This window comes from Gymnoscopelus microlampas (assembly GCF_963454915.1).
Source record: "Gymnoscopelus microlampas genome assembly, chromosome: 9".
Classification (NCBI taxonomy): Eukaryota; Metazoa; Chordata; class Actinopteri; order Myctophiformes; family Myctophidae; genus Gymnoscopelus; species Gymnoscopelus microlampas.
In genome coordinates this window covers 33,110,451-33,131,801 of record NC_139946.1, presented here as the reverse complement: position 1 = coordinate 33,131,801, position 21,351 = coordinate 33,110,451, and the positions used below count along the sequence as shown (strand labels likewise).

Below are 21,351 nucleotides of genomic sequence, written 5' to 3'. Positions count from 1 at the left end.
CGGGCTTCACAGTTGCGTTCAGATGGTAATGGTCAATGGCTGTGTGCAAAATCAGAGCAATTGGTCCAGCCAGTGAGGAGAACCGGGTATCTTCACTCACGTACTCACCACCACTACAGAGGTTACTAGAATTATAGTATGATGTACTGTAGTGGCCTCTGTACCTTGATGCTGATGTCAGCATGTGAGGGCAGCTGTAGGATGTGTCCGTTCACTACTATATCCAACAGCAGCGCTCCATCGGAGTCCAGCCCCCTGGCAACATGAGTCATCCTCAGGATCTCACCTACCAACAAACAATTACATTACACAGATGCTACATACATCTACAATAACATCAGATAATATTATTATCTCATCTGTACAACTCATTATTTTTCAAAGATGGTCCACTTGGTAATAGCAAATCCAAACACATTCAGAGCTTCGGCCTCTTACCTGTGGCAAACTCCACCTGGGTCTCCCTCCTGAAGACGCCTCCTGTCAGCGTGTAGCCATTGACAGCCTCCCCTACTTCCTGTGCCGTGGTCCAGTAGATGGGATTGAGAAGGGAGATCAGCTTCCTCATGGCTGGGCCTGGGATAAGAGGTTACAAAGAGATTTTTTTTTATTATGAGCCTTAGTCTACTGCTAAGCAGCCTCGTATTGGTTCCATGGAGGTGGCAAACGTTCAATGGGAACAGATACAAGATAAACTGACCTAAGTTCCTGGGTACATTGGAAATTGTGGCCTGTACGACTCTGCCTCCTGATTGGCTGTCTGAGATGGTGGCGTTGAGGATGGCAATGCCAAACTCAATGTCATTGATGTTTCCTATGATGCTGCCACGAGCCGTCTGGGGCCCACCTGAAAAACAATAAATAAATAAAAATACAAACACACACACACATAAAATACAAACACTTCACCCATATAAAGCATGCACGTAAGTACTCACTCGTAAGCACATGCACGCACACACGCACACACGCACACACACACACACACACACACACACACACACACACACACACACACACACACACACACACACACACACACACACACACAGAAACACATTACCTGGACAGGCCTGGCTGTTACACTTGGACAGCTGAGAGGAGTCTCCCGGACACAGCCGACCTCCATTGCTAGGAGATGGACCATTGCACATTCTGAGTCGAGTTCTCTCCCCGCCGCCACAGGTAGCTGAGCACTCTCCCCAGGGCTGCCACGCCCCCCAGGAACCATCCACTGCAACATCACATCCAAAATATGAGCACACTAGGGCTGCAAGCAACTATCGATTATTTTTGTAGCGATTATTCTATCATTTGATTTGTTTGATAATTTGATGCTGAGCTTGTAGATCTGCTGTACACACACGCACACACACTTACCAGGGCAGTTGGTTGTGCTGCATCTCTGTATCTGTGTGTCTGCTCCCGCACATGCTCTGCCTCCATTGGCTGGTCTGGGGTTGTCACACGTCCTGTAGCGCCTCGCCTGGCCTCCATTACATGTCCTGCTGCAGCTACCCCAACTATTCCATGGACCCCAGTTACCATGGACTGACACAGAGACAGACAGACACAGAGTAAGATACAGATATATAAATCAACACATTGTTTGATCTCCAGCATGGCCTTAATCTTCATTGTGCTTATTTATCATCAGTGTCATTATGTGCAACCTAGCTGGAGAGTGGATTAAATTATGGGGTGACTTACTGGGGCAGGGGTCACTGTTACAGAAGTCAATGTGCACGTCGTTGCCCTCACACTGCCTGCCACCATTCTGAGGGGCGGGGCTAGCACAGAGGCGTGTCCTCTGTCTGGTGCCTCCCCCACAGGAAACACTGCAGGCTGCCCAGCTCACCCATGATGACCACTTCCCATCCACTGGAGGGTGAGAGGAGAGGAGAGGGGAGGAGAGGAGAGGAGAGGAACAGGTTTCAGTTTGAATGTAATTATTAAATATTGTTATATTGTTTTATTTATTATCTATTTATACTGTGTAAAACATTGTTCAATACCATTTAGAAAGGTGTTATGTATAATTACTAGTGACAACTTTTAAACCATTAATTTCTTCCTACTCACCAGGACAAGGCCTGTCCTTGCAGACTTGTGTTTGAGTGTCTGGGCCCTCGCATTGCGGCCCGTCAAACGCAGGAGGGGGGTTGTTACACAGTCGGACTCTGGTCTGCATGCCCTTACCACAGGTCTCACTGCATGGGCTCCATGGTAGCCAGGAACCCCAGTTACCTGACACTGTAGCAGACAGTCAATACACAGTCAATTTGCACTCAAGGTATTTGTGTTTGTCGTGTCTTATGTTTGATTATTATGTTTAACTTGATTATTATGTTTAACTACTTGTTTATCATTTTTAGGTGAGAACCTTTATAAGCCCTTTATGGGTTTCCTTTTCTCACCTGCACTTATTTCTGCATTGTTTTAATAATGTTGCCATTGTTCTGTTTTTTTATTGTGCGAATAAATAAACCAAATCAGACAGTCAATACACGTAAAAAATCATACAGTATATACTCAATAGAGACATAGACGGCACGGCAAAATTCTAACAGCTAACGTTGCATTATAATCAGTGTACTTGCAGAAGATATCTAATGGGATGCTGGGGCGATCTGACTCACCAGGACAGGGTCTGACGCTACACATAATGGCTTCCACTGCCTTGCCCTCACACGGCCTGCCTCCATGCTGTGCCGGAGGGTTGCTGCAGGTTCGTACTCTGGTCCTGTTACCTTGACCGCAGGTGCGAGAACATTCTTCCCAGGAGGACCATTCTGACCAGTTACCATCCACTGTCACAAAATAAAGTGCACAACCTTGATATTGAACACACAGATACAGTACACACTCGCATGCAGTATGTGTGTATGTACCTGAAAGCATGCACAGAAGCATTCATGTGTACTGTACATACATGCACATGTAGATTCTGTCTTTTCAAAGGATGCTTACCTGGACATGGTTTTCCCTGGCAGCTGCGTTTCTCAGTGTCTAACCCTGCACAGTGGCGCCCTCCATTGGCGGGTCGAGGATTGTTACACTGTCGCAGCCTCTTCTGGGTCCCAGCACCACAGGACACACTGCATGGTCCCCACTCCGTCCACTTTGAATAGCCACCATGTACTGGAGCACAAAAGATCATTGCTATTTGGTTAACAATTTTACTACAATTACAGAATATAACATAGAATTAACAAAACCTAATAGTGGCATTGTTGCAATAATACTATAGCCATTGAGTTACACATGAGAATCTTTGGTAGCATAATGGGTCAGCAGCTTGTAGCTTTAGAGACAGATGCACAAAATCAAAATGTAATGAAAAACTGAAAACCAAGACTTGTGACTCACCTCGTACAGTGAAAGTGACCCTGACCAGCACTGATCCTAAGAGATTCCTAGCCACACATTCGTACTCTGCCGTGTCCTCCTTCTGGGCACTGCTGACCCTGAGGGAGCCGTTGGAGAGGACGGAGAAACGGTCATTGGCCAGCATGGGGCGTCCCTGGCGGGACCACTCTATGACTGGAGTGGGCTCACCAGCCGCTTGGCAGTTCATCACCACCGTGGTCCCTGCATCCACCACTGTCTCCACCGGCTCTACAACAATGGTGGGTGTACCTGGGATGAGAGAGAAGACTTACTCTTTAATTGACTTTTAAATATTTTGAACCACACAGCCTAGCATCCCTATTCTGGGCATGTCATTATAGGTATACATTTGGAGATAATAGCAGATCTCAATGCTCACAATGTGTCGCAACATGATGCGTTCGGAGCTTATAGATCGGCTATATTCTGGTAAAGATATGTGGTGAAGAGGGGGGAAAAGGAGTGGACCAAGTACAGACCCCGGAACCCGGTCAACAAACACAGAGGATTTAAATGGTTGAGACTTAAATGTATTTGATTTCCCATTCGCAATTTTGGTGTAAAGATTAGGTACTATGCAATGTGTTTCACGATTAAATAAATAAAAACAAAAATAAATAAAAAAGACCCTTACTTTGCAAGGTGAGTGTGACACTCCTTTCAACCACTCCGGCATCATTGGTTGCCACACACATGTAGTTCCCTGCATCTTCACCCTGAAAAAAAACCAAACAATACAAATGATTAACTAAACATAATACAAAAAAGAATCACAATAACTTGTAAATAAAAAAAACACACACATTTAATGACTATGGTGCTGACTATGTTAATGACTATGATGCTGACTATGGTGCTGACTACGGTGCTGACTATGTTAAAGTGCAAGCATTTTTATTTTACCATTGTACTTTGCTTAAATGTATAATTACACAATACTGTAAGTACGATATTACAAAATAAAGTAATAACATTTTCTTTTCTTTAAAAACTTTTTCTAGTTTGTTTTCCTACCACTGTGCCATAGATTGCTAGAGAGCCATTGTCCAGCTGGCGAATGCGGTTGCTGATCTGGATGTTGACACCCTTCTTGCTCCATTGAATGGTAGGTAGAGGATCTCCTCGAACCTCACAGTTGAGAATGGCATTGCCTCCCAGCGGTTCGATGCGGTTGGAGTGGAGGTCCCCGTCAATGATGGGCGGCTCTGCACGCACACAAAGAGCATAACTCACTTATGATTATAATATTCCACACAAATGAAAATAAAGGGGCATAAAAGAAAATCTGCACTTAATCATACATACATTCCTAAAACTATAAACCAGTTTGGACCAATGGTTTTGTCTTGAGATTAAATGGGAAGTTTGAATTTGTCTTATAAGGTCATCTTGTTGCTGGTGCCGCATAAAACTAAATGAAACGTTCAAAATAAGTAGTGTGTCCAAAATGTCAGAGGGATGTTGCTGGGAGCATACATGATTCAAATGGAACTAGAAAAAGTGCTCCTCGGAGCACAGGTCTCCACCAGGTCAGGTAGGTTATTGTGGGCCAGCACCGGTTTGAATTCGCCAATCAGGATGGAATATGAAAAATCAGACAGAGCTGTCTTGATCACATGACCATAGAGATAATGTATACCGATTTGCATGATGTTTGGACAAAATCTGTAGGAGCAATATAACAATCTGCCACCTGGTGGCGCTATAATAAGGCTAAATTCAGGTCAGGTGATCTCTTACCTTTGACATAGACAAAACCCAGTGACTTGATGGTTCCCACACTGTTTTCTGCCACGCAGGAGTAGGTGCCAGAGTCATCTTTAGTCACGTGTTCTATCACCAGTTCACTGTGACCATTCATGTGGTCATAGTGAGCTACAGCACCATAACACAAAAAGAACACATGAATAGACCCAGTTGGTTGACCACTGAAAGCTTAAGAACACCACAACTCAATTCTATCATTCACATGGTATTCCTGTGCAGTTAGACAGTTGAGTCCATATTTTGTCTATAGTCAACACATAAAAAGATCGAAAGCATAACTTTCTGCTTAAGGATAACATTTCAGGGGGGAAAAACAAATACAAATGTCTACATTTTGTCTTATATTTACTGTTTGTCGTGCATCAGTGACACTATATTAACAACACAAAAGTATCTTCATTTCTAGATTTGGGAAATAATGCGTGCGCGTGCGCACACACGTGTGTGTGTGTGTGTGTGTACTATATATATGGGAGCTGTGGTCATAATATACCTGGGATGATGTTGTTGTTGAAGGCCCAGGAGATTTTGGGAGGGGGGATGCCAGTAACCCCACAGGCCAGAAGAAGACGTTCTCCCTTGTTGAGAGCCACATCCCCCAGCAACTCTGTGAAGGCAGGGTGAGTGTGCACAGACAGTGTCATTGTCCTGCTGTCCTGTCCCACTGCATTAGTGGCCACACAGGTGTAGCTGCCTGCGTCTTCAGGCTAGTGGGCAAACACAGGGGAGTGAAGAAGGAAATACCAATTATGATACCAGAACAATACACACCTGTCACACCAAATACAATACATAGTCACAACACACAGTCGGATCAATATGCACAATTCCATCAAACTTTTGTACTTTTACTCAAGTAAATGATTCTGGACTTTTACTTGTAACATAGTACATTGCAGTATTGATACTTTTACTTAAGTAAAATATTTGAGTACTTTTTACACCCCTGCTGATAATAAGTCTAATTTATTGCATGTGCTACCTGCTGCGCCAGACGTCCGACAACAAACCACACACTCTGTTTGGCTGTCAAATGTATTTTCAGTCTAATTCTCACCTGGGCGTTGTCTACAACCAACTCCCCAGAAGGCAGGATGGTATACTCCCCAGTGCTTTCGCTGATAGGGGTACCCTCCTTCTCCCAGGACAGGCTGGGCTGGGGGACCCCTTCTGCCACACACACCAACTGGGCCTGGCTGTTCTCCACCACGGCTATGTCTAATTCTGCACCACGGATGGAGGGAGGTACTGGAGAGATGGTTGAACACAGTGATGGAAGAAAATGTTTAATGCATTATATTCCATCAATACATAATAATATATTAAAGGTGCTGTAAGTTATATATTTTGATTAAAACAAAAACTTCAACTTTTTGTTGAAGCTCTTCTTCTTCTTCTTTTTATTTTACGGCGGTTGGCAAGTTGAAGCTCTATATTCTGGTAGTAATCATTGCTATAAAGTGTTAGTGCAGTAACAGGGGTCACCCTATCTCTCTAGCTATCACTAAGAGCTAGAGAGATGGATAAACCCCTGTTACTGAACAAACACGCTATAGCAATGATTACAATGGGAATATCTATTTAACAATAATTGTAACATAAAAAAATCATAAATGAGCTTCTTTCTTTGGAATTGTTTGATATTTTAGTTGGGGCTGAACAAGTTGAGCGTTTAAACTACTGCTAGACAGTTTTTGCTCAAATTGAGTTGAGTGTAACTTACTCTGAACAGTAAGGCTCATCTCCGCACTAGCTGTACCAGCTACGTTGGCAGCACTACAGGTGTATCGTCCTGTATCACTGGGCTGGACGAAGGCAATCTGCAGGGATCCTGAACTGAGCACCCGCTGACGCACAGATTCGCGTAGCGGCTGCCCGTCTTTGTGCCAGGTGATGGAGGGGGATGGGGAGCCCTCTGTTTGACAATGTAAAGTCACAGAGGAGTCCAGGGGAGCCAGGTAACTCTGGGTGTTGGAGCTGATCACTGGAGGGACTGCAGGACACAGTGGGAAACCATTGTTACTGTACACTTGTTCATAATCTCCTTTTAACCAATGCTTTATTAACGCTACCCGAAAGGGTGGGAGTGATGATTCAGTGAAAAGATAACCAGAGGGATCGCAGGTGGAAAGCACGCCACACGTCACCAGTGACGTGTGCCGTCAGTAAACCCCCGCGGACTTACCCTGCACTCTGAGTTTGGTCTTTCCCAGGGCAGTGCCAGCAGGATTCTGAGCCACACACATGTACGTTCCAGAGTCAGATACAGAAGCCTTGGATATCTGCAATCCTCCATTTGGTAGCACTGTGAAACCACCTCCTAGAGTGAAGTCAGCGATACTCACTGTTATTTACCTGTGTTGGAGTGGGTGGACAACAACAACAACAACAACAGAAGCACTAACAACAGCATTGATACCTGCAGTGTGAATGTTGATGCCCTCCTTCTGCCAGGTGATGGTGGGTCTGGGGAAGCCTGTGGCCCTGCAGGGCAGAGTGATGGGGTTGTTCAGTATCACATCCAGGGTGGGAGGATGGGTCTGGATCACTGGGATCTCTGAGGAGGGTGGTAGAGGAAGAGAGACGCAATTAGAACGATAAGTAAAGAAAAACAAAAAACATTTGAGTAATGTTATACTGTAGTATTGGTACTGTATGCTTAGTAATGATGCATGAGGATGGGTTAATGTGGTTGATAATAAAAAGGGATTCCTTGTTATTTTAGTTGACCTGAAAATCTGTGAGTCTTTATCCTTGAAATTGTCGTATTCAGTGTGGAGGCACAAAATAAGACACTGAACAGGCATCAGAAGTGTACCAGACTGTATGTTTTTATATACATTTATTAGCCACTTGAACCCACTTCAACCCTTCGTTGACCGGGGTCCTCCAGGGATCTATACTAGGCCCCTTCCCTTTTTTCCCTCCTCACCAAACCAGTCTTGTGTGTGAGATCGGCTTGTGGATCTGCATTTTCCACAGAATGTTCGCCCCTAGAAAAGCCATTAGCTAGAGCTAATTAGAACAGAACACCGTCCAAGACCATAGTCAAGCCATGTCCACAACTGTACATCCTTAAAAGCAAGTAATTCAGACTATATCTAATTTGCCATTCCAGGATGTCTAAAGTGTGTCTTTCTTACTTACCCTGTACAGTGAGCTGCACATGCCTGTGGGCAGAGCCTGCAGCGTTCTTGGCCATACAGGAGTAGCGTCCAGCATGACTCAACTCAGCTGATGTGATTTCTATTGGACCTGAATTTGGAAGAGAACGGTACATGTGTAATCTCAAAACACGGGCTATATACTGGAGATTAGATCGCAACTGATGATGTACAGTGTGCATATTATTTAACATATTATATTATATTATATTATATTATAGTCAAAGAGCATGGGTCATAGCAGTCAATTCAATATATGATTCAAGTTGTATTTGACCTGCGTAACAAATTGTACATTTCATAATATTGTATCTAATCTTGATGGGGATACCAGTTTCATTAGTTTCAGTTGTCCAGTAGGCTAATGTCATGCAGACCTCAGTTACTTCTTCTAACATTTAAAATTATTTTAACATTTATTTTATCCATCTCTGACTCTAACCTGAGGGCAGGATGCTATATCCTGATCCAGCTATAGCCAGCTTCATGCCATCCTTGCTCCAGTGCAGAACAGGCTCTGGGACCCCAGACGCAGTACAGCCAATGACCACTGGGGACAGTCTGTTCACCACAAGCTCTGTAGCCTCGTCTGCTATAGATGGAGGAACTGAGAAGGTGCACGATGGGAGTTAGAAAATCAAATGAAAATGTTAGTTTTTGAATAAATCAAAGAGAACAGACACGTATTGACTGTAAGTCTTTGTCCTCGCTTGTAGGTCTACATTACAACAATCCCAGCTGTTACATCTGGTTGTTCTTAGCCATTGATAGGTGAATAGCTACTAATGAGCAGCATTAAGGTTTGCTAGGAGGTTCTATCTGAACATAGGTGAACACAATTTCAAATTCAAACTCCTGTGCATACAGTTAATTTGAAGAGAAATATATTCTCATCAGTTATTAACTACTTTGTTCCAAGGATGGATGGACAAACACTCCCGGCTCTTGCTCTTGAAATGGAACTGCCAATTAAATCAACTTTCTGTTTTCAATATGTCAAATAAAGTACCAGTGGTGTCACTGACCTTGTACAGTGAGGTTAATGGCTCTGGAGTCCTCCCCTGCATCGTTAGAGACCACACACACATACACTGCTGTGTCCTCCACTGTGGGTGCTATGACCACAAGCGAACCCGATGAAAGTAACCTGAAAAAGAAGCAATGCAAAACTTACTTCAATGACATTCAGGTTCTTGACCTTACATTATGTACAAATACTGTATAATGGCTACAGTGTAGCCGTAGACAGACATTTTGATTGCTAGGACAGTATAGAAATACATTTGGTTGACATTTGCATATACGTTTTGTCTGCTGATATGAGCCCTGAACTAATTTAAAAAGAGCTTGAGGTAATAAACAGAGAGGGAGGAAAACCTGGATCAACCTGTACATATTCTGGTTTTGGTCTGTATTAATGGCCCGGCCGTTCTTCGTCCAGGTAACGGTGGGTTTGGGGATGCCGGTGGCCTCACAGGACAGGGTGGTCAGAAGGTTCACTGTCACGGTTACATTGGTGCGACCCTCAGCGATAGAAGGGGGCACTGCAAGAGAGAAAAATCAGTCAGTATGTGTGAGCGTACGCTGTAAATATGCACATGCGTATGGATGTGCGTTTTATGAAGTCACTGCACTCTTCTCACCATATACTTGCAGATCCACTCTCTTGCGTTGTGTTCCAGCCTGGTTGGTGGCCATGCACAGGTAGCGGCCTGTATCGGTCACCTGGGCAGAGTGGATGTGTAAAGATCCATCCTCTGCAAATGTGTACCTGCACCAGTGTTCATACAATATGAGGAAGATCCAATCATGGCATGGCCGTTTTGGGAAATAAATAGCAACAATTGCAAAACACAAAACAAAACAATGCCTTCATGATCAGATGACCTTGTCATGGAAGCACTCATAGGAAACTGTTCACCAAGAGGAATGTTTTAACACACTGCCAAACAATACACTGCTGACTATGGAACACACAATCTTTGATTGAGAAAAAGTTGTTGCCAGTCAGTACTACGCAGTAGGAACCTTCAGACACACGTCATTTGACTCAGTTACATAATCATAGCAATGTAGATAATAATGCAGCCTGACCTGAGGTTGTTTGCTGACAGTACGGCCCCATGTTTCCTCCAGGTGACACGAGGCAGGGGTACACCACTAACTATACACTCCAACACCACTGGCTTGTTTATGTGCACCGACACAGCCAGAGGACCTTCCCGGATGGTAGGGGCCACTACGGGGACCAGTAAACACACAGACATGTTATTCATGCCTTTCTGTTTCTGTGCATAATCCTTGGTATATGGTATATCAACAGTATCTCTGTTGATATAATCTGATGAACCTACCGTTGACAGCCAGGTTAAATTGTCGAGTGGTTTTGCCGGCGATGTTGCTCGCTACACACGTGTACTGAGCCCCGTCACTCAGCTCAGCCATGTTGATCTGCAGGTAACGACCACTGGACAGAACACGCAGACGAGCAGAGGCCTACACACACACACACACACACACACACACACACACACACACACACACACACACACACACACACACACACACACACACACACACACACACACACACACACACACACACACACACACACACACACACACACACACAGGAACATGTTCAAGATTTTGTTACTGTTTCACAAAATCAATCATTAAATACGTTTTTAGTATTTGAGAAAGAATAAATGTCTCACCTGCAGGGGTTTTCCATCCTTAAGCCAGGTGAGAGTAGGAGGTGGAACAGCATCAGATTTACACTCTAGAGTCACCTGTCTGTTCTGCAGCACTGACACGTCCTGTGGTGTGCTCTCACCAGCAATATTAGGAGGAACTGTTACAGCACAACAAAATGGAGAACAGCACGGAAATATATTACAATCAGTGATTTTAAGGACCTTTGTCTAAACAACCAACCAGCAATTACAAATGGAATACAGTCATGTTACATTTTTGGGTGGTGTTACTAATGCATGCAACAGCAAACTTTTCATGCAGCATCAACGCATGCTGTAGTGTATTTTACCACATTACCCACCATGCACTCTGACCAGGAACTCCTTGTCATCGTCTCCAGCAGGACTGTTGGCCAGACAGGTGTATCTGCCTGTGTCCTCCAACTGTGGAATACAAATAAAAACAATGTCACGTGAGACGAGGATTGAAAGAAGTATTATATTAAATCATACGTTGTTTTTAAGCTTTTAAACAAGCTCTAATTAAATTCACAGTAAGAAAACAAACAAACAGAGTACTGGTTCCTCTGACCTGTGCAGAGGCCACACGGAGCACTTCCCCTCCGCGGAGGAGCTGGACGCTGTCTGTCTGAGGGAGGGGGCGTCCGTCCTTCATCCAGGTGAGGCTGGGGGTAGGGATACCTGAGGCCTCACACTGCAGCTCCAGAACATGGTTCACAACCACAGATACCTCCGAAGGTACACTGGAACCGTTGATTCGTGGAGGGTCTGAATGACAAAATGTACAATAACAATTTTACCCCCATTGTGACACCATATATCAAGAAAATACAGAGCGTTGTAATGAAGGGCGATGGATTGACTGACTTCAAGACTAATTCATTCTAAAAGTCTGTCATTGGGAGTTGCAGGATTATTCAGACTTTTGTGTTAACTTTGCCTAATTTATTGTGTGATGACATCGCAGATCGAAAATAGCAGATCTATAAATTCACAACATGTCATGGAAGCTACGCAGTGTGGGCTTATACCGGCTATTTTCGGCTTGTGTGACACCATTGCCCAATAATAATAAAAATAATAAAAAGTATAATTCGGGCCTTTCTCTCACCGAGCACTTTGACGTTGAAGTGACGGCTAGCTTGTCCTGCGGTGTTGTTAGCCATGCACGTGTAGCGGCCAGTATGGTTGACCTTGGCTCGGGTGATCTGCATGGTGGTGCCCAGGTTGAGGAGGCTGAAGTGGGGGTCAGCAGCCAGAGTCTCCCCCTCTCTGAGCCAGGACATGATGGGGGTGGGCGTCCCATCAGCGACACAGAGCAGAGAGGCCAGGTTCCCTCTCACTACCGTCACATCCTCTGTGCTGCCCGCTCCATCTAGACTGGGAGGGACTGTCATAAGAAGTTTAAAAGAAGTCAAGGTTGAGGGCTGTGTTTAATATTTTTTTAATTCACCAAAATAAATCTAACCCAAAATATTGCCACAGTTTTGTTTATTAGATTATTGGAACAATATTCATATGAGAAAATCTGTTCCGTTACAAATACAAATCTGTAGTCAATGGAAACACATTCATCTTAATTATAAAAGGTGATTTATGTGACTTCATTATTCCACACAAACTTTGATTTTGTTCCTCAGATCCAGGTAAGTGATGTAACTTGTTGAGACTCACCATGCACCTGTAGGTTGTAATGCTTATTGTCTACTCCTGCCCTGTTCGATGCCACACAGGTATATGCGCCACCATCAGACACCTGGGTTCGAGTTATCCTGATAGATGGAAAATGACACAACATACATGTACCCTACATTAGCCTTTTGATACACAAAAAAAACACTATTATGATCTTCAATGTCAGCATCTTTGTAAACATTTTTTATATTCCATGATTTTCCATGAGGAGGAACGTATAATGCAACTCAATGATCTTGTTGTATCTCTGCCACAACCATTTCATCCTTAACTCCCTGACCACTGACCTACCGGAGCACCTGTCCAGCGGAGAGCAGTCGTATGTGGGAAGAGACCGGCAGTGGAAGGCCATTCCTCAGCCAGTTGAGCTGGGGCGGAGGGGAGCCTGTCGCCACACACTCAATGTTGATTGAACTGTCCAGAATGGTGGTCAACACATCTGCCTTTACACTGTTGCCTTCTATCACAGGAGGCACTACAGACCATAGGGCACATGAAATGTACAATGGATAAATAATACAGTATGTTGTAATACATAGGGAGTGAAATAGTTACAGTATACTTTATATACAGAATTTATGGCCACAGAGAAAAATCTATTCCGATTACTAACGGCTGTTAGCTAGCATTCAAAACAACATGGATTTTAATCACTGTCAAGTGGCCATATTATAAGTGGGATAATCCAGCCAATCAGTACGAAGCCAAAACTTTGAACACACCATACACGTTGAGGTTGAAAATCCTATCCTCCTCTCCAGCTGTGTTGGTAGCCACACAGGTGTACTTTCCACTGTCTGAAGTATGAGCTCTTGATATGGTCAGTGTGCTGCCATCGGGACTGATCCTACACCAAGGAAACAGGAGCCATCCATTAAGTTATCAGCAATAACAGAAATATCTTCCACATTAACTCTAAGCTCAAGGCCTCTCTCTTTCTGCCCTCTCCATCATTCTTTCTGATCAACAACTTTTCCAATTAACCACATAAACCCTACAGTACGGTATATATTTCGTTGAACGGGGTCCCACCAGGAGTCTATACTTGATTCCTTCTTTTTTCCCTCTACAACAGTGGTTTTCAACCTTTTTCATGCCAAGGACCCCTAAATTGATATACATTTGGCCGCGGACCACCATCTGAAAATGTTTTGTGCCAGGGACCCCCAGAAGCAAAGATTTGAGTTAAAAATGTATGTAATGTATTGTAAATATATTCAAAGATTTGCACACATTTTCAAGATTTTTGAATAGCCAAAACTAAGCTGTTAAAATGATTCTGACGCTATGTTAACTCGTTTTGCTGGGGACCCCCTGGTACTCCCCCAAGGACCACTGGTGGTCCCCAGACCACTGGTTGAAAACCACTGCTCTACAACACCACATCTCTTCCACGAAAATAGCATATCTACAGGCTCACAACGCGTTGAATTGCGGCACATTGTGAGCTTGTAGATGATAGATCTGCTATTTTTGCTGATGGTTTGCGTATTATGGCAGAATAGGGGCGCTAGTGTTTATGTAGTTAAACAAAACAACATGATTCCGGCCTCTTCCTTCTTCTATATTGACCAGACTCTGACCTTCACTGACTGTAACGTTACCTGAGAGCTTTGCTCCTCGTCCTGCTGACGACCTCCCCGTCCTTCAGCCACTGGATTTTGGGGGGAGGCGTGCCCTGGGCACGGCACACCAGCTGGATGCTGTCATTCAGCAGAACTCCCATGTCACTCGGCAGTTCCGAGCCAGAGATACTGGGAGGGACTGGGAGAGAAGCACTGGTGTTAAGTCACTCACAAAACAATACAATCTTGAGAAATCAGTCAGTTTGTAAATCAAATGAGTATATCTGAAATGAGATGGGACAGTGATACCAGTGATAGCTATTTGTACAGTATTTATTTTGAAAAGGTAAAGACAAAAACATATCCACAGGGTTATCTTTGAACTCAACTTGCATGGAGATGAACCAGCTTGAGTCCGTATAAAAAAACTAACAAACCAAAAACAGCAAAAACAGCAGTGTGAGCTATTGTTGACTATGGGTTCAAAGTAGATTGTGAGTGCACCTTGTATGGTGAGGTGGTAGCTCTTGCGTGCCTTGCCCTCCACATTGGAAGCCACACAGGTGTAAGTGCCACTGTCTGAAAGCTGTGAGCGGGCGAGCTGCAGCTTGCTGCCCCCTGACAGGATGTGCAGCTCCAGAGACTCTGAATTCTCTACAATACAGTCAAATAAAAATGTAGGATGCATAGTATTAATATAGTACAAATTACACAATGATTGATCAGCTGACATTTTATCATACTCTAGTTTTCTGTTGATGAATGAAATGCAGACAATTTGGCTCTCACGGCAGACAGAGCTTTGACTATCCAGACTCACCTATGGTGTGTCCATTCTTCAGCCAGGTGAGTCTAGGAGGAGGGATGCCTGTGGCATCACAGGCGAAGGTGACTGGGTTACTGATGATTTCAATAACCCTCTCCTCTGCTGGGCCATCTATGCTAGGAGGTACTGAGAGGGTGGGGAGAAAGAAAGACCAGTCTTTTGCTTATAGACAGCGGTGGGAATAACATGCTGATCTCTCTTTCAAACGGCATAGGTTTTATTTTATTTTACCATACTTACCATATATATTGAGGTGGAAGTTCTTGTCCACCTGACCAGCAACGTTGGTGGCCTTACACACATATTGGCCTGTATCAGACACCTAGAAATCACAGTAAATGCATTGGTTTTGTGTATGACGTTTTCAGCTACGGATGAATGCCATTGTGAGAACTAATGGTGGAGTGGAGTGGAGTTGTTTCTCCCATATCTTGTGCAGTATGCCTACTTATTGTGCACAGTGTGTGCACAGTTCTCCTGTACATGTACAGCATGTGCTCTCACCACATTACCAGCAGGTGTGTTTGTTTGGAAACAAGGTATGCTTAAAAAAAAATGAGAGCAGATACTGTACCATCCATCCATCCATCCATCCATCCATCTGTCTCTCACCTCTGCCCCTTTAATCTCTAACATTTGCCCCTCTGCCAGGATGCGCAGATTGGCAGACTCCGTCACTGCCCTGCCGTTCTTGTACCAGGTGATGGTGGGAGGGGGTACGGCGTTCGACTCACACTCCAATGTCACAGATTTACCGGTGCGCACACTCACCACCACGGGAGAGTCCCCACTGCTGTCCCGAATACTGGGAGGAACTGATGGGGTGGATGAGGACATGGAGAGATAGATGCAATGATTGTCAAAGGAAACAGAGATCAGAAACGAGTGGAGGCGAGCAGAGGAGATGTGGCAGATGGAGGGAAACAGGAAGGAAGGGAGATAGGAAATAGGAGACCCAGATTGGAAGAAGAAAGGATGCAGTACTGTTTGGAGTGCATTAAGTTAGAGAATACACAAAGCAGATAAAAGTTGACTAATGCAAAGCAGATAAAAGTTGACTAATGCATTCTCAATTCTCGAATAAATTATAAACATTAATTAACTGAGCTGTAGCAGGTTCCATAGGCATAGACCCTTGATGTTTGTGTTATTATTATTGGAAAGTGCGCTATAGTATATTTATTACTGATTACATTTTTCTATATGACTTTACTACCACCCAATACTTGGTACTCAGTTTCCACACAATTACAATGAAATGAAAACAATGTAAATAGGCTCTCAAACTTTACTGTGTTTTATCCTTTTGACAGATACAACGTACAAAATAATATGTTCATGCATTTCTGTCAATAAAATACTTCAATCAATCAATCAATCAAACAAACAAACAAACAAACAAATGTATGTGTCTCTATAATAATGTATCGCCCATTTTGTCTATAGTGATGGAGCAATCTCACAACATTGAGTTCAATGGACAGGTGGTGTATCTTTCAGTATTGTTCACCCTGTCTCTTGTTATTTACATGAAGTGTATACTAGTGAGCTTTGAGTGCTGAATGTGAGTAGGGACTGACCAAACACGGTGAGGTAGATGAGTTTGCGAGCCTCTCCTGCTGGGTTCATGGCAACGCAGCTGTACTTCCCTCCATCGGATATCTTGGCCCTCAGAATCTGTAGTGTCCGACCACCTAAGGAGGAACAATAACATAAATCAGACAACAATGTCTAATCAGCTGAAAAAAAGTTACATCTTTCGTAATGTTGAGATTTTTGTCAATTTTTTGTCAATACACTTTGACAGTTAGACCCATGATTCAATTAGTAAAAAACCTAAAAACAGAGGACACTATACTGTGTATACTTCTTTGTATAGCACAAATAGACGATCTACAAGCTCACAACGCGTCACCTTGTGACACGTCGTGTGGATATTCTATTAGCAAAATTATTTAATTAGAAAAAGAAAAAAGGCAAGAAACAAATAGGAATGCCAGGGTTAATGTGGTTAACATTTTTTATTAAATTATTACATTTCGATATTATAAAACATAAATAAATATCAGACTGTCTGTATGTAATTCAGTCTGAACAAATAAAATACAAATGAATGATCGGGGGGGGGGACATCAGCAGCAGAGAGGCATGTATTTCCCCCCATCCCCCAGCAAATCAAACCCTGTATAGGCCTCAATTCATGTACATTCCTCTGAATACAGATGGACCATGGCAGTACAGTACCTGGCATGATGAGTGCATTGGTGTTGGCCTGAACAGGGCCCCTGTCATTTAACCAGCTCAGGGTGGGAGGGGGGAAGCCAGTGGCTTCACAAGTCAACGATACAAAGTTGTTCACCACCACTGTCACATTCTCAGGGCTCAGGCCTACAATGGTGGGAGGCACTGGACGAAGGAAGAAGAATAGCAATACAGAAGTCAATACAGCACCTCACCCCCTCCCCTCCCACACATGTAATACATAATACAGTTAATACAGTTGTCCCTTACTTACACAACAGAGGTACTTATTTCTATTAAAATTGTTTAGTACACACCTTATGTATATAGGAAAATTATAATACTTTGTCTTTTACACTGATGACACAAGAAACTTTAAAGTAGAAGTTGAAGTACTTGATGTGATTGATTAACTTGCCAACTTCAGTCATGCATTGTTGTTAAAACTGTGTCTCACCATGAACATTGAGGTTGAAGGATTTCTCTGAGCTACCAGCCACGTTGTCAGCCACACACACATAGCGCCCAGTGTCTGATACCTGAGCATTCACCACCTGGGAGACAGATGGCAACACATAGGCTTGGGTAAAACCACAGATACATCATCAAGTGTGGCTTATAGATTATGGAGTTTGCTTAAGTCTTAAACACACTAGTAGACATTTTTTTGCACCAGCCCGTATAGCCTAAGCCTACAAACACTTGATGTCAATTTAGGCAACCCTTTCTATTGAATTAACAATAAGGCTGAGAAGTGCTTGTGGAAGTGAGGGATGTAGATTGCGATTGGTTGGAATGGATGTTGCTATGCAAACTGGCAACCAATGAGAGGCTAAAGCTAAGCTTTCTCAGTGATGGGACTGGTTTCTACCATTCAGCCATAGCTGAATGGTAGAAACAGAAGTTCTCCAGTTCACCTCCTAGCCCCAAAGTGTATCGAAGTGTCCCTGAACAGGACACTTATCGCCTAACTGCTTTGTCCCCAAGGGGTAATCATAACGAGCAGTGGCGTGATTTGCATAGGGTTGTTGGGTTATGTGAACCCATACACAGGACTTCCACCGCGAGGGAGCCCTCCAGACATTACAAAGGTAACAGGATATTGTGCTAAGTTCTAAACAGATGTGGTCCCACCGAGATTTGAACTCAGATCGCTGGATTCAAAGTCCAGAGTGCTAACCATTACACCATGGGACCTTGATGATGTTATACTTCATTGTTTGAAAGAATCAGTTTGCACCAGCTGAGACTACATTCTGAAAGTAACCCTTCTAAGCAATTCTTGGTTACTTTGTGACATACCAAAATATACAGTGTGACAGTTCGTGCTGCACAAGCAAATCATTTTGCTTCATGTGGAATTTAAAAGCATTGTCAGTTACAGAACCAGTCTTTTATAAGGCCATGGTTTCAGGCATTCCCCGGTACTAACCTGCAGAGTGCGCCCATTGGACAAGATTCTGTGGGTGCTGTCAGAGCTGATTGGCTGGCTGTCCTTTAGCCAGGTGATCTTGGGGGCCGGATTTCCATCAACATGACAATCCAGTTGGGTGGTCTTATTGATCAGGACTGTCACCTCATCAGGAAAGTCGCTGACTGTTCCCCGGATAGAAGGGGGCACTGGAGGCATACAGAAGCCCTCTATACTTAGTGAACTAATACTTGACCAGGGTCGGCTCTAATTGGTCCCCTTTTTTCCCTCTACACCAAATCTGTTCACCGAAAATAGACGATTTACAAGCTCACAACGCGTCATATTGCAAAGCATTGTGAGCTTGTAGATCAGCTATTTGTGGTCAATGTTCCCCCCAGAATATGGATGCTAGGGTTCAAGTGGTTAAAAAACATAAGTGTACTGCATACACAAAGTGTTATTCATAATACCTCAATCACCAGTTCAATACAAAATCTTGCACCTTTGAGGCAGAATTAAATCCTCTACTCACGTAATACTCTAACATCATACTGAATGGAGTCCTCTCCAGCCTCATTGACCGCCTCACACGTGTATCTTCCTGAGTCCTCAGCCTGGGCCCTAGGGATCTGTAACACGCGCCCCCCTGAGGACGGAGAAACAAACACACATACGGTTTATGCTGGATTCGGCCTGGTCACTGTCTCATTGATCTCCCCCCACACTCTCTCCACTCAAATATAAATATACATTACAAACACTCAAACTCAATCTCTATCCACCTGTTTCCGCTGGAATTTACTTGGGCAAAGGCCTGGTGGGGGAAATATCCTGCGGAGGCACAGGAAGTAGGAAGTAGCAGCACAGTGTGTTTACATTTGCCAGCAGAACATAGCAGGTCACAGATTGCATACTCGCGATGTGCCTCCGCAGGATATCTCCCCCACCAGGCCTTTGCCCCAGTAAATTCCTGCGGAAAAAGGTGGATAAAACATAAGAAACAAAGTAAAGAAGAAAAGAAACAAAGCAAAAGTCAGATAACAGGACAACAATATCAAATACACATAAAGTGCGTGCTCAAAAAAAGAAATAAAATGATGCAGAAAGTAACAACATAAAGTATGAAAAGCAAACAACTGCAAACGCAGTGCGAGAGCTCGGCCACCAAAGCCTGATATATACTTGGTTACATCTGGTGTCATGCACAGAAAATAGCAGACCTACAAGTAAATGCTGTAGATCTGCAAGTGATCTGCTATCAACCAAGAATAAATCAGGTAAAACGGTGCCATCTCTATCTCTGACTCTTTCAGTCTCACCTGGCAGTATGAGCACTTTGTCGTTGGAGGCCAGTGGTCTACCATCTTTATACCAGGTGAGTGTTGGAGGAGGTACCGCATTGGTCTCACAGTAAAGCGAGATGGGATTATTAAGGATCACATCCTTAACTTCTCCACCGCTGCCTGGGAACGAGGTGGGGTCTCTCACTCCATCAGGTCTATTGAAACTAGGGGGAACTAAAGAAAGAAAGAACATTGAGGTGTTTAAGACTTTGCCTGCAATCATTTCATAACTCAGTTAGATACTGTAGTCAATCAGGGGGATAATTTCGATCAATAACAATACATGCACATTTTTATTAATGACTGTAAAGTCATGAGTTCTGTGGAGCAAAACATTTTGCAGCACTAGTATGACACCATAAACATTCCAAAACTCCCTAAACCAAACTGTGTAACAGTCCCAGTTTATACAGTATCACCATTCAATGGGAACCCAGTTCACCTTGTATATTTACATCAAAGTCCTTCTCATCCTCCCCGGCTATGTTGGTGGCAACGCATGTGTAGCGGCCGGTGTCTGACACCTGCGCATGCTTGATCTGAACAATACGGCCATTGAATGTGATGGAGATATGATCATCTGCCCGCAGGATCTATGGAGAAAGAAAATATAAGTCTGTGTGTCTGTCTGTGTGTGTGTGTGTGTGTGTGTGTGTGTGTGTGTGTGTGTGTGTGTGTGTGTGTGTGTGTGTGTGTGTGTGTGTGTGTGTGTGTGTGTGTGTGTGCGTGTGCGTGCGTGTGTGCAATATTGGCTATTTTCAGTGAGTGACAAGTGACAAGTAGGAATTACACAAAACATGTAGAAACAGCACAATCAGTGGAGAAAATAGCCAACCTACAAGGCTTATAAGCAGTCAGATACAATAATGCTACAGTACCTGTCCATCCTTGTACCACTGCAGAGCAGGTGTGGGGATGGCCTGGGCTTCACACTCCAACGTCAGGGTGGTGTTGACTGTAATCTTTACCTCTTTAGGGGCCAGGCTCTCCCCAGGGATGTCATTCTTATTGATCTGAGGTGGAACTGAACAGTAGAGAGTAGACGAGCATGACTTAGATTACATATTTAAATCATAATTTACAGTCCAGCTTTTTGACAAACAGCTAATATCTGCTTTTTTTTTTTTTTTTTAGACAGATCACAGTTACTTTTAGATGTTGTACTTATCTTTCAACATGTATAGGAACATGTTACATTATGTTTGTATTTTCACTCTAGAGCTTACATGC

The 21,351-nt window shown here is 43.6% G+C and overlaps 1 protein-coding gene across 1 annotated transcript in view; it reads right to left on the bottom strand.

Moving 5' to 3' along the window:
• Positions 1 to 21,351, bottom strand: part of hmcn1 (hemicentin 1) — a 191,236-nt gene that overhangs the window by 15,419 nt on the left and 154,466 nt on the right. The window contains exons 52-96 of the mRNA XM_084066545.1: positions 21,000 to 21,145; positions 20,564 to 20,714; positions 20,098 to 20,295; positions 19,311 to 19,424; positions 18,797 to 18,984; positions 17,822 to 17,918; positions 17,368 to 17,529; positions 16,704 to 16,817; positions 15,736 to 15,938; positions 15,364 to 15,445; positions 15,118 to 15,249; positions 14,802 to 14,951; positions 14,337 to 14,496; positions 13,455 to 13,579; positions 13,024 to 13,207; positions 12,712 to 12,809; positions 12,149 to 12,427; positions 11,609 to 11,805; positions 11,379 to 11,460; positions 11,038 to 11,174; positions 10,676 to 10,817; positions 10,416 to 10,560; positions 9,965 to 10,092; positions 9,709 to 9,865; positions 9,347 to 9,468; positions 8,764 to 8,928; positions 8,305 to 8,412; positions 7,577 to 7,714; positions 7,343 to 7,477; positions 6,881 to 7,150; positions 6,215 to 6,405; positions 5,651 to 5,864; positions 5,131 to 5,265; positions 4,405 to 4,595; positions 4,025 to 4,106; positions 3,370 to 3,639; positions 2,971 to 3,141; positions 2,640 to 2,810; positions 2,083 to 2,253; positions 1,711 to 1,881; positions 1,381 to 1,551; positions 1,064 to 1,234; positions 701 to 847; positions 439 to 576; positions 165 to 286 (exon numbers count right to left, since the gene is read on the bottom strand). Coding sequence (XP_083922671.1) covers positions 165 to 286; positions 439 to 576; positions 701 to 847; positions 1,064 to 1,234; positions 1,381 to 1,551; positions 1,711 to 1,881; positions 2,083 to 2,253; positions 2,640 to 2,810; positions 2,971 to 3,141; positions 3,370 to 3,639; positions 4,025 to 4,106; positions 4,405 to 4,595; positions 5,131 to 5,265; positions 5,651 to 5,864; positions 6,215 to 6,405; positions 6,881 to 7,150; positions 7,343 to 7,477; positions 7,577 to 7,714; positions 8,305 to 8,412; positions 8,764 to 8,928; positions 9,347 to 9,468; positions 9,709 to 9,865; positions 9,965 to 10,092; positions 10,416 to 10,560; positions 10,676 to 10,817; positions 11,038 to 11,174; positions 11,379 to 11,460; positions 11,609 to 11,805; positions 12,149 to 12,427; positions 12,712 to 12,809; positions 13,024 to 13,207; positions 13,455 to 13,579; positions 14,337 to 14,496; positions 14,802 to 14,951; positions 15,118 to 15,249; positions 15,364 to 15,445; positions 15,736 to 15,938; positions 16,704 to 16,817; positions 17,368 to 17,529; positions 17,822 to 17,918; positions 18,797 to 18,984; positions 19,311 to 19,424; positions 20,098 to 20,295; positions 20,564 to 20,714; positions 21,000 to 21,145 — 7,025 coding nt within the window. The remainder of the gene's footprint in view (positions 1 to 164; positions 287 to 438; positions 577 to 700; positions 848 to 1,063; positions 1,235 to 1,380; positions 1,552 to 1,710; positions 1,882 to 2,082; positions 2,254 to 2,639; positions 2,811 to 2,970; positions 3,142 to 3,369; positions 3,640 to 4,024; positions 4,107 to 4,404; positions 4,596 to 5,130; positions 5,266 to 5,650; positions 5,865 to 6,214; positions 6,406 to 6,880; positions 7,151 to 7,342; positions 7,478 to 7,576; positions 7,715 to 8,304; positions 8,413 to 8,763; positions 8,929 to 9,346; positions 9,469 to 9,708; positions 9,866 to 9,964; positions 10,093 to 10,415; positions 10,561 to 10,675; positions 10,818 to 11,037; positions 11,175 to 11,378; positions 11,461 to 11,608; positions 11,806 to 12,148; positions 12,428 to 12,711; positions 12,810 to 13,023; positions 13,208 to 13,454; positions 13,580 to 14,336; positions 14,497 to 14,801; positions 14,952 to 15,117; positions 15,250 to 15,363; positions 15,446 to 15,735; positions 15,939 to 16,703; positions 16,818 to 17,367; positions 17,530 to 17,821; positions 17,919 to 18,796; positions 18,985 to 19,310; positions 19,425 to 20,097; positions 20,296 to 20,563; positions 20,715 to 20,999; positions 21,146 to 21,351) is intronic.